General features: G+C 47.4%; 1 protein-coding gene across 1 annotated transcript in view; it reads left to right on the top strand.

Annotated features, from left to right (window-relative positions):
• The first annotated feature begins 3,053 nt into the window (after nucleotides 1-3,053).
• Nucleotides 3,054-16,396, top strand: part of TTC38 (tetratricopeptide repeat domain 38) — a 134,683-nt gene continuing 121,340 nt past the window's right edge. The window contains exon 1 of the mRNA XM_029600040.1: nucleotides 3,054-3,190. Coding sequence (XP_029455900.1) covers nucleotides 3,155-3,190 — 36 coding nt within the window. The 5' untranslated portion in view covers nucleotides 3,054-3,154. The remainder of the gene's footprint in view (nucleotides 3,191-16,396) is intronic.

Here is a 16,396-nt window from a genome sequence, read left to right as displayed (position 1 = left end):
AAAATCATTCTAATTGTCTGACAGGATTGTAGATAGTCCATTATCTGGATTGTAGGCAGTCCATTATCCTTTCCTTCAGCAGTCTCCCTTAATTTTCCCACCATCGAGATGAGGCTAACCAGCCTGTAGTTTCCAGCCTCCACTCTGGAACCACTTTATGAAGCGGAACCACAATCACTGTTCTCCATTCTTGTGGCACCACTCCAGTTTCCAGGGATCTATTGAACAAATCTTTCATCGGACCTGCCAGCATATCTCTGAGCTCCTTATTATTCTTGGATGTATCTTATCCAGCCCCATGGCCTTGTCCACTTTCAATTTTCCTAGCTCTTTCCATAAATTCTCTTCTGTAAATAGGGTTGTGTCTACCCCACTCCCATTCATGGTCTTGTCAACCAGCAACGGTCCCTCTCTAGGGTCTTCTTTAGTGAACACCGAACTGAAGTATTTGTTTAATATTTATACCATTTCTTCGTCTTTCTTCACACATTGCTCCTTGTCACCTTTCAGTTTTACTATATGACTTTGGGCTTTCCTTTCTCTGATACATATGAAAAATGGTTTGTCACCTCATTTTACCTCTGGCAATCCTTTCTTCCACTTGACCTTTTGCTTTCCTGATTTCTTTCTTCGTCTCCCTCAGTTTTACCAGGTATTATTCCATGTTCCTCTTTTTGGGATCCTTTGTACTTCTTGAACACTGTTCTTTTTGCCTTTATTTTTCGGCCACCTACTTTGAGAACCAGATTGGTTTCTTTTTTCTCTTTCTTAATTTCAGAGGCCAGCGGTTTGGGAACTACTAGATCCTATGCCCTCTGCGCTAGCCCTGCTTCCAGCAGCTGCACAGGATCCTGTTGGAAGAGCAACAAAGCCTGCATTGGGGCTGTATTGGCTCACCTGTGCTAGTACCCTGGGCAACTTCAAAACTCATGGGTTGGCACCTTTTGCTGCTGATCTTGGAGCCGATGCAATGTAATACGCTTAAAAAACGTTCATCCAAAGTGGATGCACATTTTTTGAACATGTGCACATCCACATCTCCTGGGCATTCAGTGCAATACACAGATGAGCTGCCGTGCTAAAAGGGACTCGCAATGGATAATTTGAGCGTCCCTAGCTCTCTGCATCAGGTGCCCAGGAGAAGTGGCTGTGCATCCACAGCAACTGGCCAGAGCTCCCTCCACCCACGTCAGGTTTGTTTCTGATTGGTCCTTTTCACTGACAAGTGTCAGTGAAAAGGATCAATCCCCTTTCTGGACAGCCTTCTGAAAAGGGATTGGTTCTTTCAGTGACATGTGACTGTGAATGGACCAATCAGCAGTAAGTGAAGCAGTGAATAAATTAATATTAAATGCCCTGTGTGTACAGGTTACCAAAACCACTGGTTTATCCCGCAGCAGCTAATTTACTGGCACAGTACACATACACATATACATGGACCTGAGCGTTTATATTGTGGGGGTATATTGTACACCCCTCAGTTGGTTTTTTTTAATGTCAAGACTTTTTTTGCATGGTACTGCAGTTTTTTTGTTTTTAAGTTGAGCCCTTGATATGCGGGAAGATTTTATGCCTACTCTGGGCAGGCATAAAATTTGACAGGTTAAAAAGTGTGCCTCGGGTGCATGGGGATTTTTTGTATCGTGGGGTAATAACTAATAGCCTCATCTACATGGAATTTACATGTGATGAGCGCTTTAGCTACATATGAGTTTGGACACGAGTTTTGGATGCACTGAAACTTTTAATGCATTAGAGGTTATGGACATGTCCAAAATGTGTACCCAAGCGCTCATTAGCCTGTTCGCTAGGCTCAGCACATGATATTGCATTGGCCCCCTTGTGCACTGGCAGCAGGAAATGCCAGCCTATGAGTTTTGAAGTTGCTTGAGGTGCCTGCACAGATAACCACAGAGGTTGTCAGTGGTGGGACAGCTAAGCCACTCAGTTGAGATGGGGGAGCACATGCTTGTGGGGTGATGCAAAAGGCAGGGGAAGTGGATGCAGGAGAAGGAAGGAAAGGTAGGGGCAAAAGACAGGAGAGTGTATATGCTGGGGAAGGAAAAATGATTAGTGAAGAGAAGATAAGAATGGGAAAGAAGGCATTATATGGATAGGGGATGATTTAGAGGGAATGGGAGACAAAAGCAAGTTTGCTTACCGTAAACGATGTTTCCGTAGATAGCAGGATGAATTAGCCATGCTGTCATGGGATCTGTCAATCAGGCCCGGGTCCGCCTCCCGGGCCTGATTGACAGATCCCATGACAGCATGGCTAATTCAGCCCTGCTATCCACGGGAAAAAGCAAGTTTGCTTACCGTAAACGATGTTTCCGTAGATAGCAGGATGAATTAGCCATGCTGTCATGGGATCTGTCAATCAGGCCCGGGAGGCGGACCCGGGCCTGATTGACAGATCCCATGACAGCATGGCTAATTCAGCCCTGCTATCGACGGGAAAAAGGAAGTTTAGGGGGAGAGAAAAATGAAATGTAGGGTTAGGTGAGTGAGTTGAAAGATGTAAGTAAAGCAAGGAAGAACACCTTATGCTCTTATCAACAGATGCAAATAATATAATCATGAGACTTTTTTGAAAACTTGAAAAAAATATCTTGACCCTGTACTATTGTGATTATTGTGCACCAGATCTCCATTTGCCTGAGGTATCTTAACCCAGTATAATAAACTGAGATAGTTTAAAACGATTGTCATTTACATTTTATTAGAATTTACGAACATTTCTGAACAATATATGCATATACCCAAAAGATAAGTATCGTCTCAATTGTTTTTCTGTTGTATTATGAAAGAAAAACCATAAATCCAAAAAATGTATCTGTATTTAAAGGAAAATGTATTCTACACAGGTACAATGTATCGAACTCATTGAAGTGTGCAACTGCACCGAATCATGTAAAGGCAAGGAGATCTTTATAATTTAATCCTGCAGCGAAACTAAACCGCAGTCCGGCAGCCAGTACAACAACATCATCTGTGAAATAAAAAGAAAAGTGGGCTGGAACAAAAGTCTAGCCAATCAGTAGCTATCTACATGGACCAATCAGGGCGTGGTTTACATGTCTACGTGTTTGTGGGAGCGAAGTCTGAGCGCTGCCTTGATCGGTCGGGCGGAAGTAGCCAGGAAAGTCTGAAAATGGCCTGGGCTTCTCCGAGTCTAAGGGACTGCAAGGTAAACTGCGCCCTACCGGGGAAAGCAAAGCGCCGGGTTATTGCAGCAAGTTGGTGGTATTGGCGCGAGAGACGGACGCGTGTCAAACTCGCCCAGCTCCTTCCGGGTTTTGGCATTTCTGTATATGCAGTGAAGGACGCCAACAATCTCCAGGTCATGTCAACCAGTCCTAGGTTTATCCTCTTCGCGTCTTTGGATTTGTAGTTCTGCCTAGTTAGAGAACTTGGCTGCAGTGGAATAAAACTAAGACTGGCTAATCCTAACGCTTGTATTAGATAACTTGCAGTTTCTTGGTATCCCTATATGCTCTGTATTTCCATGTGAAGTAAAACAATGGCAATTGCTGCAGTGATAGAGATAAAATGACTTTTATATTTGTAATAGTTTTGTAAGTTGAGTTTGAAAAGGCGAGTAACTAAAGCTAAAATTAAAGTCCTTTTACAGAAAGTGTACACATTATTTATTACTTGTCTTTCTACCCTGCTGCTTTATAAAAATTCTCATGGCATTAAGAACAGACTGAGCAAGCTTTCCATTTTTTTTTTTGGCTAGTATCTAATGCAGGTATGCAAAACCTTGGTTCTTGAGGGCTGCAAACATACATAACTTGGTTACGCAGAAAACCAGATCTGGTTGAGGATTTCAAGAACCAGGACTATGCATTACTCATTTTGTGTGTGGTGTGAAAAGATTTCTGTTGCTGTTTTTCTTCGGGATATTAGTACTGCAAGTGTCAGCGTGAAGGGCAGAATGGAAAAGAAGGAATGGCATCGCTTCTCTAATGGAAGGACAGGGCAGAGCCCTGTAATATCAATGTCTATTTTCAGAGCAGCACTAATACAGCATATTTGATAACACATGCAAGCGCTAGCTGTAAAAGTATAAATCTCTAAGCCCACAGCATATAGAATTACTTGAGGAGCAAACATAATATAAGAAAACCACATCATTTCTATTGACTTAGCTCTGAAAGCTGCATTTCTAAGATTTCTGTAAAGAATCTTGATAAAACAGTGTGATTGTTCTTAGTCCACATCACAGGTGGCAAACCCCCCGGTCCTCGATTGCCACAAACAGGCCAGTTTTTCAGGATATCCACAATGAATATACATTAGATAGATCTGCATGCTCTGCCTCCAATGTATGCAAAATTATCTCAGGCATTTTCATTGTGGATATCCTGAAAACCTGACTGACTGGTGGGCCCCCAGGACAGAGTTGGGGACCACTGATCTAAGAGGATCATAACTATTCTACGGTATTTTACCATGGCAGGGTTGCAGGGGCGGGCATTCCCATGGAATTTTTCCTCTCCATGGTAAAGTACCATGGTGCTTTCTTGTGGTATGTTTTTCTCGTGAAGAAAACTGTAAGAAAAATACTTTGGGGAAAGAGAAAAAATTCATGCAATGGTGGTCTATTTCGCCCAAGGGTGCCATCTTCTTAAAGGGCCAGCAGTGGCCCTTATGAATATAAGAACATAAGAAATTGCCATACAGGGTCAGTCCAAGGGGCCATCAAGCCCAGCATCCTGTTTCCAATAGTGGCCAATCCAGGCTACAAGTACCTGGCAAGTAGAGTGGAGGAGTAGCCTAGTACCGTGTTTCCCCGATAGTAAGACACCCCTGATAGTAAGACGTAGTGGGAATTTTAGGGGGGTCGGCTAATGTAACACATCCCCCGAAAGTAAGACGTACCTGTCATTTAAAAAAAAAATTATTTTTAAATACCTGTCGGAGGGCCGCGTGGGTCCAGGCGGCTGGCGGCGGGAGCCGGGTGGTCGCGTGTTAAATCTAGGCCGCGGGCGGGTGGGCGCTTGTTCCAGGCGGGGGCGGCGGGGGGGGGGGGTGGACGCGCGTTAGTTCGAGACGGCCGGCGGGCGGCGGGTGGTCGCGTGTTAAATCTAGGCCGGGTCGCACAGGCGCGCATTCATTCACTGCCGGTGGGGGCTGCCGAGGCAGCCCCCACCGGCAGTGAATGAATGCGCGCACAGGCCCACAGCGCCTGTGCGACCCCTGCGATTCGGCGCTGAGGGCTGCCGGTGGGGGCTGCGGCAGTGAATGAATTCATTCATCCAGGCGGAGGAGCCGGCTGCTTTCGCCGCTGCCGGCTGCTTTCGGCTGCCGCTGCCGGCTGCTTTCGGCGCTCAAGGCAGTCACATGCCGTGACTGCCTTGAGCGCCGAAAGCAGCCGGCTCCTCCGCCTGGATGAATGAATTCATTCACTGCCGCAGCCCCCACCGGCAGCCCCCAGCGCCGAATCGCAGGGGTCGCACAGGCGCTGTGGGCCTGTGCGCGCATTCATTCACTGCCGGTGGGGGCTGCCTCGGCAGCCCCCACCGGCAGTGAATGAATGCGCGCCTGTGCGACCCGGTCTAGATTTAACACGCGACCACCCGGCTCCCGCCGCCAGCTGCCTGGATCCACGCGGCCCTCCGACAGGTATTTAAAAATAATTTTTTTTTGAACACTCAGGTTTTTTTTCCAATATAAGACATACCCTGAAAGTAAGACATAGTGGGACTTTTGGGGGTAAAAAGAAAGTAAGACGCTGTCTTATATTCGGGAAACACGGTAGTTAGAACAGTGGGCTATGAACTAGGAGACCAGGGTTTGAGTCCTGCTGTTGCTTCTTGTGACTTTGGGCAAGTCACTTTTCCCTCCATTGCCTCAGGTACAAACTTGGATTGTAAGCCCTCTGGGGATAAGGAAATACCTACAGTACCTGAATGTAATCAACTTTGAAATGCTAAAAAAAAAGTGCAATAAAGTAGAATATAAATCTAAATCTAGATCCCATGCTACTGATGTCAGTAATAGCAATGGCTATTCACTAACTACTCCTGATGGAATTCTGTGCTACTGCGGAACGCAGAATTTGCGCAGAATTCCCCATCTGCACAGAATTGCCAAATTCTGCGCAGAAAATAGCAGAGGAGAACCCAGCAAGCTGCGAACGGAGCGTATCCGGCGGCACGTGCTCTGTTCGTGGCGAAGAGGAAGGCCTGGCGTGCTGTTCATGGCGAAAAAGGAAGGCCCCCTTGTGCCCCAGCACTCCATTCATGGCACAAGGGGGCCTTCGTCTTCGCTGCGAACGGAGCGCGTCCTGTGGCACATGCTCTGCGGCGAAGATGAAGGCCTGGTGCGCCGTTCATGGCTAAAAGGGAAGGCCCCCTTGTGCCCCAGCACTCCATTCGTGGCACAAGGGGGCCTTCATCTTCGCCGCGAACGGAGCGCGTCCCATGGCATGTCGGTGACAGAGAATGTGTGTCGGGGAGGGGAGGGTGAGAGAGAGCAGGAGGGTGTGAGAGAGAGCATGGGGGGAGGGGGATGCTGGTGAGAGAGAACATAAGAACATAAGAAAATGCCATACTGGGTCAGACCAAGGGTCCATCAAGCCCAGCATCCTGTTTCCAACAGTGGCCAATCCAGGCCATAAGAACCTGGCAAGTACCCAAAAACTAAGTCTATTCCATGTAACCATTGCTAATGGCAGTGGCTATTCTCTAAGTGAACTTAATAGCAGGTAATGCACTTCTCCTCCAAGAACTTATCCAATCCTTTTTTAAACACAGCTATATTAACTGCACCAACCACATCCTCCGGCAACAAATTCCAGAGTCTAATTGTGCGTTGAGTAAAAAAGAACTTTCTCCGATTAGTTTTAAATGTGCCCCATGCTAACTTCATGGAGTGCCCCCCTAGTCTTTCTACTATCCGAAAGAGTAAATAACCGATTCACATCTACCCGTTCTAGACCTCTCATGATTTTAAACACCTCTATCATATCCCCCCTCAGTCGTCTCTTCTCCAAGCTGAAAAGTCCTAACCTCTTTAGTCTTTCCTCATAGGAGAGTTGTTCCATGTGAGAGAGGGGAGGGTGACAGAGCATGGTTGGTAAGAGGGGGGGTTGGGGAGGGTGAGAGAGAGCATGGGAGGTAAGAGAGGGTGGGAGGGAGGGTTGCTTGAATGTGGGTTTCAGAGAGAGGGAGCCTATATGAGGGGAGGGGGATGCCGGTGAGAGAGAATGTGTGTGTGTGTGTGAGAGGAGAAGGGGGTGTGGGGGAGGGTGAGAGACAGCTTGGTTGGTAAGGGGGGAGGTGGGGGGATGCTTGAGTGTGGGTTTCAGAGAGAGGGAGACTATGGGTCTCATTTTCTAAAGTATCGCAGGCCTGTGATACTTTAGGTAATGAGGGACGGGGGCCGAAACGGGGGGGGGGGGGGGGGGGCGCGGTCCTGCGCTAGCCGGCAGTGATCGCACCGTGGCGGTACGGGGAGGAGAATTTTTGGCGTCTCTGGCTCTCACCGAGGCTTATCTTCATATCTCCATCCGTCAAGAGCACTGGAAATTTCTCAGATTCATGGTTCTGGGACAGCATTATCAGTTTCAAGTGCTTTCTTTCGGGCTGGCCACTGCTCCTTGGACCTTTACGAAGGTAATGGTAGTAGTGGCGGCGGCTCTACGACAGGAGGGATTTCTGGTGCACCCGTACTTGGATGACTGGCTGATCCGGGCAAAGTCACTAGAGGAGTGTGTGCCGTCCGTGAACAGAGTTCGGTCACTCCTGGAATCTCTGGGCTGGGTCATCAGTGTGCAAAAGAGTCATCTGAGTCCCTCGAGTACTTGGGAGCCCATTTCGACACCCAGTGGAGCAGAGTGTTTCTTACAGACGGCAGGGTGAACAAGATTCAGGGGCAGATAGTGCGTCTGCTTCGTCTACAGGTGCCGAAGGTATGGGATTATTTACAGGTTCTAGGCTCGATGGCGTCCATGTTGGAACTGGTGCCCTGGGCGTTTGCCCACTTGAGGCCTTTGCAGAGAGCATTCTTGTCCTTTTGGAATCCTCTGTCGCAACAATATTTTCTGCCCCTGCCTTTAACGGAACCGGCCAGGTCCAGTCTGGCCTGGTGGATGGCGCGGAGCAATCTGGAGAAGGGAATGCCTCTCGATGTCCCGGATTGGGTGGTGGTCACCACGGATGTCAGTCTTCAGGGCTGGGGGGCAGTTTGTCTGGACAAGTCTGCTCAGGGCGTTTGGTCGACATCTGAGCAGGCATGGTCCTTCAGTCGCCTGGAGACGAGAGCGGTACGCAGAGCTCTGGAGCAGTTTCTACCCTTGGTCCGCGATCGGATGGTGCGAGTTTTCTCGGACAACTCGACCACGGTAGCTTACATTAACTGCCAGGGCGGAACCAAGAGTCCCGCGGTAGTGCAGGAGGTTCAGCTGCTATTCGAGTGGGCAGAGCTTCATCTTGAGGGAATCGCTGCCTCCCACATCGCAGGAGTCGTCAACGTCCAAGTGGATTACCTCAGCCGGCAACAGTTGGGTCCGGGGAAGTGGGAACTCTCTCAGGGGGCCTGGGAGCTTCTCTGCGAGCGGTGGGGGACTCCACAGTTCGATCTTATGGCAACAAGTCTCAATACCAAGTTGCATAGGTTCTTCAGCCGCTGGCGGGAGTCCGGGGTGGTGGGGCTCAATGCCCTGATGTGTCCATGGCCGACTGGAGTCCTCCTGTATGCCTTCCCTCCATGGCCGCTGATAGCGAAGGTGCTCAGGCAAGTAGAGGGCCATGTGGGGTCAGTGATAATGGTGGCTCCAGAGTGGCCTCGTCGCCCGTGGTTCGCGGATCTGGTGCGTCTAGCAGAGGATGGTCTGCTGCGCCTGACCCATCTACTGGATCTCCTTCGTCAAGGTCCTATCTTTTCTGATCGGGAAGATCACTTCTGTCATGCGGCTTGGCTTTTGAGAGGAGACGTTTGCGTGTGAGAGGGTATTCGGTTCCCGTGATTGCCACGCTTCTTCAAGCACGATGCCCTTGTACCTCGTTAGCCTATTCCAGGGTATGGAAGGTGTTTGAGACCTGGTGTGGACAACAGGGCTTGGACCCGCTTCGGGGGTCCAATATTTTTCCTTTTTGCAAGTGGGTTTATCCAAAGGATTAGCCTATAGTTCCCTTTGAGTACAGGTTTCTGCTTTGGGCTGTCTCAGAGGAAGAGTACAGGGGAAGGCTTTGGCTTCCCATCCAGATGTGGTGCGTTTTCTACGGGGAGTCAAACATCTCCGTCCATCCCTGCGTCACATTTGTCCAGAATGGAATCTCAATTTCATGTTGAGGGCCCTTTGCAAGGAGCCTTTCAAACCTCTGAATCTGATGTCTTTGAAGATTCTTACTCTGAAGACGGTCTTTTTGATAACTATCTGTTCGGCTAGAAGGATTTCAGAATTGCAGGCACTTTTGTGCCGTGATCCGTTTCCCCGGATATCTTCGGATAAGGTGTCAATATCTTTGGATAAGTTGTCTTTGCGAACGGTACCTTCGTTTCTTCCTAAGGTGGTGTCGGTTTTTCATGTGAACCAATCAGTGGAGTTGCCCGAGTTTCTGGATTGGGCTCGGGATCCCTCGATGGGGCGCGAGCTTCATCTTTTGGATGTGAGACGGGTGGTTTTGCGATACTTAAAAGTCACTAACGCTTTCCGTCGATCTGATCATTTGTTTGTCCTGTTCGGGGAGCAAAGAAAGGAGAAAAGGCGTCTAAGGCTTCTTTGTCTCGTTGGTTGAAAGAGACGATTTCTGCAGCTTATGTCTCCAAAGGAAGAGTGGTTCCAGTGGGAGTTAGAGCGCATTCAACTCAGGCTCAGGCAACGTCTTGGGCTGAGTGTCAGCTGGTGTTTCCACAGGAGATCTGTAGAGCCGCCGTGTGGTCCTCTTTGCACACTTTTAACAAGCATTACCAATTGAATGTGCGGGCTCCAGAGACAGCCCCTTTTGGGGAGAGTGTTCTTCGAGCGGGTCTTTTGGGTTCCCACCCAGTATAAGAGGGCTTTGGTACATCCCACTTGTCTGGACTGATCTGGGTATGTTCAGGAAAGGAAAATTGTTTATTATCCCAGGACAAGCAGGATGCTAGTCCTCACATATGGGTGACATCATTGATGGAGCCCTATTGCGGAAAACTTTCTGTCAAAATTTCTAGAAACTTTTGACTGGCCCTGTGAGGCCACTGAGCATGCCCAGCATGCCATGATATTCTCTGCCACAGGGGTCTCTCTTCAGTCTTCATTTTTCCGCACTGCTCTAGGCATCGCGGAGCATGAGCCTTTGTGAGTTTCCTCACACTTTTTTGTCTGACTAAAAGTCATATTTCACATTCATTCTCTCTCACTTTGGGATCTCTCAGGTTTCCACTGGCTGGTGAGTAAATCTTTGTCTCGTTTTTACTCTCTGAGTAAAAATTTTTTCCTCTCACGTTTCTTCTCATTTATCGACGGCTGTCGATGTTAAAATGGCCACGGGATTTAAAAAATGTCCATTACAGACCCACACCTTGAGAGTGTGCTTTGTCTGGGGGAAAAACACGACGTTACAACCTGCCCCAAATGCGCAGAAATGACCGCGAAGGGAAGAAAGGCCCGCCAAGAAAAGATGGAGCATTTATTCCATCTACAACTTCTGCCATCTCCTTCGACATCGACTAAATCGTCTCCGGCCGGAGTCTCAAAGCGTATAATTTTGAAAAAACGTCGTCCGGAAGGGTCGGGGCACTATCCATCACCAACGTCATCGATAGCATTGACGAAGTCAGCGACCGAACACCGTTCAAAGCACTGCCATCGACACCGACACCCATCAATACCAGAGGCGCTTCTCTCCCCAGAGGAATCGACCGCGAAACGGCCTAGAATCCAGGAAACACCGGTACCTCCAGCACCGAGGCCTTCATCATCCCATGGAGACGCACCAGTTGTTGAACCTCCACAGGGCTCTGTGGAAGGAACATCGACACCTCCACCGCCACCGCGTACAGTTGCTCTGCCTGCACCAGCTGTTACGCAGGAATTGTCAGATTTCATCCGTCAAGCGGTGCTCCAGGCCTTAAAGGATCAACAGACGTTGATTCCGGCGCCCTCGCCGATGCCAGTTCCCGAACCGATGCCGGTACCTGTACCGATGCCAATGGTTCCATCGAAGCTGGTGCCTGCACCGATGTCGGTGCCTACACCGATGCCAACAACCCCGCCAATGCCGTTGCCTGCACCGATGCCGGCACCACAGCCTAAGTCGATGCCAAGACGGCCATCGATGCCGAAGTCACCTGGGGCTCCAGGACATCTTGAAGTTGCGCTGTACCAACTTCTTATGAAGAAATTCGATGAAATCGTCGGTGCCATCCCATCCAAACCACGGGAAGACATTCCTGGACGGATACCTATAGATGATCCGCAGCCAGGTCTTTCTGGACTTCCTCGTCCTCCAAGATCTTCTCCAATGTCTCCACATCAGGACGATCCATACGATACATGGGATGCAGGGCATACAGAGACACTTCCTCTGAAGGATTTATGTCAGATCCTTCCCCTCCAGAACAAAGGAAGAAATCTCCACCGGAGGATTTATCCTTCTCAAACTTTGTTCAGGATATGGCAGACACCATACCCTTCACCCTGGTAACTGAGGAAGATGCTAGACAGCAAACACTGGAGGTCCTCCACTTTGTGGATCCTCCAAAACAAGTATTAGCCATTCCTGTCCATGAAGTCCTCCTAGACTTACAGCATAGGCTCTGGGAGCACCCATGCTCAGTACCTGATATCAATAAAAGAGTGGATACTACTTATTTGGTACAGTCTGTTCTCGGCTACCAAAAAGCACAACTTCCACACCAATCGGTGGTTGTGGAATCTGCACAAAAGAAATCGAAAAGGATATGGCCACATTCCTCCACTCCTCCAGGCAAGGATCATAGATTCTTGGATTCCCTGGGTAGGAAAATTTATCAAGGAGCCATGTTGAATACGAGAATGTCATCATATCAGTTATACATGACTCAATATCAAAGGAATCTGTGGAAACAAATGCAAGAATTTTCAACTTCATTACCACAGCAATATCAGGAAGCAGCCCAAACAATTATTCACAAGGGACTTGAAGCTGGCAAGCACGAAGTCTGTGCTGCTTATGATGGTTTTGAAATAGCATCCAGAATACTGGCCTCTGGTATAAGTGAGAGACGTTGGGCATGGCTTAAAGCCTCAGACCTCAGGCCTGAGTTCCAGGAAAAGTTAGTTGACTTACCATGTATTGGTGACAACCTTTTGGGTTCTAAAGTGCAAGATGCTGTAGCACAATTAAAAGAACACACAGAAACCCTGCGCCAACTATCGTTAGTTCCACAGGATTCTGCTCCCCAGTCATCTCGCCGGCCTCCAAGAAAAGAATCTAGACGGCCCTTCTATCGACAGAGGCGTTATTACCCTCCAGCATCAAGGGGCAGATCTACTAGGGCCACAGCAAAGAGCTCAGCCCAGACAACCTAGGGCGGCTAGGCCTTAATCTCTGCCGCAGACGGGACCGGCTGCAGGCTTTTGAGACTTTTTTTCCAGAGACCAAAGCCATCTCTTCAATCCTCAACCAGATCTTCCGGTAGGAGGCCGAGTATCCTCCTTCTACAATCATTGCCTACAAATAACAACAGACCAATGGGTACTTGCAATAATATCTCGAGTTTACCAACTCAATTTTGTCTCAATTCCACAAGATTCTCCTCCGAGACCTCTTCCTCTAGGCGAAAATCACATAATCCAATTACAAGTAGAATTATCCACCCTTCTGAGAGCCAGGGCTGTAGAGCCGGTGCCCCAGACTCAGCAGGGCAGAGGAGTCTATTCCCGCTATTTCCTCATTCCAAAGAAAACCAGAGGCCTACGTCCTATCCTAGACCTCAGAAATCTCAACAAATTTCTGAAGAAAGAAAAGTTCAGGATGGTTTCTCTAGGCACCATGCTTCCACTTCTTCAAACAGGAGATTGGCTTTGTTCTCTGGATCTTCAAGACGCTAAAAGTATTGGGGCAAAGTTAACTATTTGGGAATATTATTTAGTGTGTTTGTGCCTTTAATAGTCAGAAAGGCAGTGAATAAACAAGTAGATTGTTTGTATTTTTAGTCAGTCAATAAGGTAGCAGTAGGTAGTGTGTTTATTTTTAAAAGTCTGCAGAACTGAGTGTTCTCCAGACTTTTAAAGAGCTGAGTGTTTGTATTTAATACTAACTGAATGCTTGTATTGAAAAAAAAAACAAACCCACAAAAAAAACCCCAAAAAACAACAACCCAAAAAGTAGCCAGAAGCTAGAAATAAGCTAGGAGCAGTGTATACCAAAGTAAAAAAGATGAATAGTTCAGCTCAGTTACTCACCTTGGAAAGGTGTTGAGGTAGTGTGATTGGGTTTGAATAGGGACCAACATTTGTTAATCAAGGGAGCAGTGAGTCACTCAGGCTGACTAACTGAAGTTAGACTGTTTGTATTTCCCAACCCTCCCACCCCTCGCCCACCCACCCCTAGCTCATCCCCTAATTTATAGGCAGGTGCCACTTTCATAAAAAAAAACAACCCATCAACAAAAACTTTATTGAGAATTCGATCAGACCCCGGTAGGCCACTACCAGACACATAGTGAATTCACTAATACATTTAAAGGAAGTTAGACACATTCCTACTCCCACAGCAATCTAAAACTTAACTAGGAACTGATCAACATTGAGATGAAGGCAGCAGTCCAGCAGCAAGAGGGGGGCTTCCCAGTCTTTTGCATCGAGTGTCACATGTATGATTTTTTACCCACCGGTGAGAAGTTGTACATATGCATGTGATGCAAAGAGCTCCTGGCTCTCAGAGAACGAGTCCGATCTCTGGAGGCAAGAGTGGCAGACCTGGAGGAGCTGAGGCAGACAGAGAGCTATATAGATGAGACCTTCAGGGACATAGTAGTCAAGTCCCAGCTTCAGACTGGCAGCCCTGGTGCTGCCTTGGAGGAAGAAGGTCTCATGATGGGAGAGCACCAACCAGGTGTAGCAGGAAAGGATCCTGTAGCAAGGACCTGCTCTCCAGGTGATGCATTGTCCTTTCGCACTGAGGATATCTCCCCAAGGCCTACTGCCCAGGAGGGAAGGGTTAGGTCGGCCGTCATAGTTGGTGATTCGATTATTAGGAATGTAGATAGCTGGGTGGCTGGTGGGCGTGAGGATCGCCTGGTAACATGCCTACCTGGTGCGAAGGTGGCGGACCTCACGCGTCACCTAGATAGGATTTTAGACAGTGCTAGGGAGGAGCCGGCTGTCGTGGTACATGTGGGCACCAACGACATAGGAAAATGTGGGAGGGAGGTTCTGGAAGCCAAATTTAGGCTCTTAGGTAGAAAGCTTAAATCCAGAACCTCCAGGGTAGCATTCTCTGAAATGCTCCCTGTTCCACGCGCAGGTCACCAGAGGCAGGCAGAGCTCCGGAGTCTCAATGCGTGGATGAGACGATGGTGCAAGGAAGAGGGATTCAGTTTTGTTAGGAACTGGGGAACCTTTTGGGGAAGGGGGAGTCTCTTCCGAAGGGATGGGCTCCACCTTAAACAGGGTGGAACCAGACTGCTGGCTTACCTTTAAAAAGGAGATAGAGCAGCTTTTAAACTAGAACAAAGGGGAAAGCCGACAGACAGCAGCGCATGGTTCGGAGAGAGGTATCTTTAAAGGATACTAATGATGCATTAGAATTAGGGCATCCCGACAGTGAGGTTCCAATAATTAGAAAAGTAGTCCAAGTGCCTGTAACTAAAAACTCACCTGAGCAAAAAAATTCTAACTTATCCCTATCAATTAAAAAGCAGAATGAAAATACAAACAAAAAACAAACTTTGAAATGTTTGTATGCTAATGCCAGAAGTCTAAGAAGTAAGATGGGAGAATTAGAATGTATAGCAGTAAATGATGACATAGACTTAATTGGCATCTCAGAGACATGGTGGAAAGAGGATAACCAATGGGACAGTGCTATACCGGGGTACAAATTATATCGCAATGACAGAGAGGAGCACTCGGGAGGAGGTGTGGCACTTTATGTCCGGGATGGCATAGAGTCCAACAGGATAAACATCCTGCATGAGACTAAATACAAAATTGAATCTTTATGGGTAGAAATCCCTTGTGTGTCGGGGAAGACTATAGTGATAGGGGTATACTACCGTCCACCTGGTCAAGATGATGAGATGGACAGTGAAATGCTAAGAGAAATTAGGGAAGCTAACCAAATTGGTAGTACAGTAATAATGGGAGACTTCAATTACCCCAATATAGACTGGGTAAATGTATGATCGGGTCACGCTAGAGAGATAACGTTCCTGGATGGAATAAATGATAGCTTTATGGAGCAATTGGTTCAGGAACCGATGAGAGAGGGAGCAATTTTAGATCTAATTCTCAGTGGAGCACAGGACTTGGTGAGAGAGGTAACGGTGGTGGGGCCGCTTGGCAATAGTGATCATAATATGATCAAATTTGATTTAATGACTGGAAGAGGAACAGTGTGCAAATCCAAGGCTCTCGTGCTAAACTTTCAAAAGGGAAACTTTGAGAAAATGAGAAAAATTGTTAGAAAAAAACTGAAAGGAGCAGCTACAAAAGTAAAAAATGTCCAAGAGGCATGGTCATTGTTAAAAAATACCATTCTAGAAGCACAGTCCAGATGTATTCCACACATTAAGAAAGGTGGAAAGAAGGCAAAACGATTACCGGCATGGTTAAAAGGGGAGGTGAAAGAAGCTATTTTAGCCAAAAGATCTTCATTCAAAATTGGAAGAAGGATCCAACAGAAGAAAATAGGATAAAGCATAAACATTGGCAAGTTAAATGTAAGACATTGATAAGACAGGCTAAGAGAGAATTTTGAAAAGAAGTTGGCTGTAGAGGATTAAACTCACAGTAAAAACGTTTTTAAATATATCCGAAGGAGAAAGCCTGTGAGGGAGTCAGTTGGACCGTTAGATGATCGAGGGGTTAAAGGGGCACTTAGAGAAGATAAGGCCATCGTGGAAAGATTAAATGATTTCTCGGTGTTTACTGAAGAGGATGTTGGGGAGGTACCCGTAATGGAGAAGGTTTTCATGGGTAATGATTCAGATGGACTGAATCAAATCACGGTGAACCTAGAAGATGTGGTAGGCCTGATTGACAAACTGAAGAGTAGTAAATCATCTGGACCAGATGGTATACACCCCAGAGTTCTGAAGGAACTAAAAAATGAAATTTCAGACCTATTAGTAAAAATTTGTAACTTATCATTAAAATCATCCATTGTACCTGAAGACTGTAACCCCAATATTTAAAAAGGGCTCCAGGGGCAATCCGGGAAACTACAGACCGGTCAGCCTGACTTCAGTGCCAGGA

The sequence above is a fragment of the Rhinatrema bivittatum genome, chromosome 4 (genome assembly GCF_901001135.1).
Source record: "Rhinatrema bivittatum chromosome 4, aRhiBiv1.1, whole genome shotgun sequence".
NCBI lineage: Eukaryota > Metazoa > Chordata > Amphibia > Gymnophiona > Rhinatrematidae > Rhinatrema > Rhinatrema bivittatum.
The sequence above is the reverse complement of the archived record's forward strand: the minus strand, read 5'-3'. Positions and strand labels throughout refer to the sequence as shown.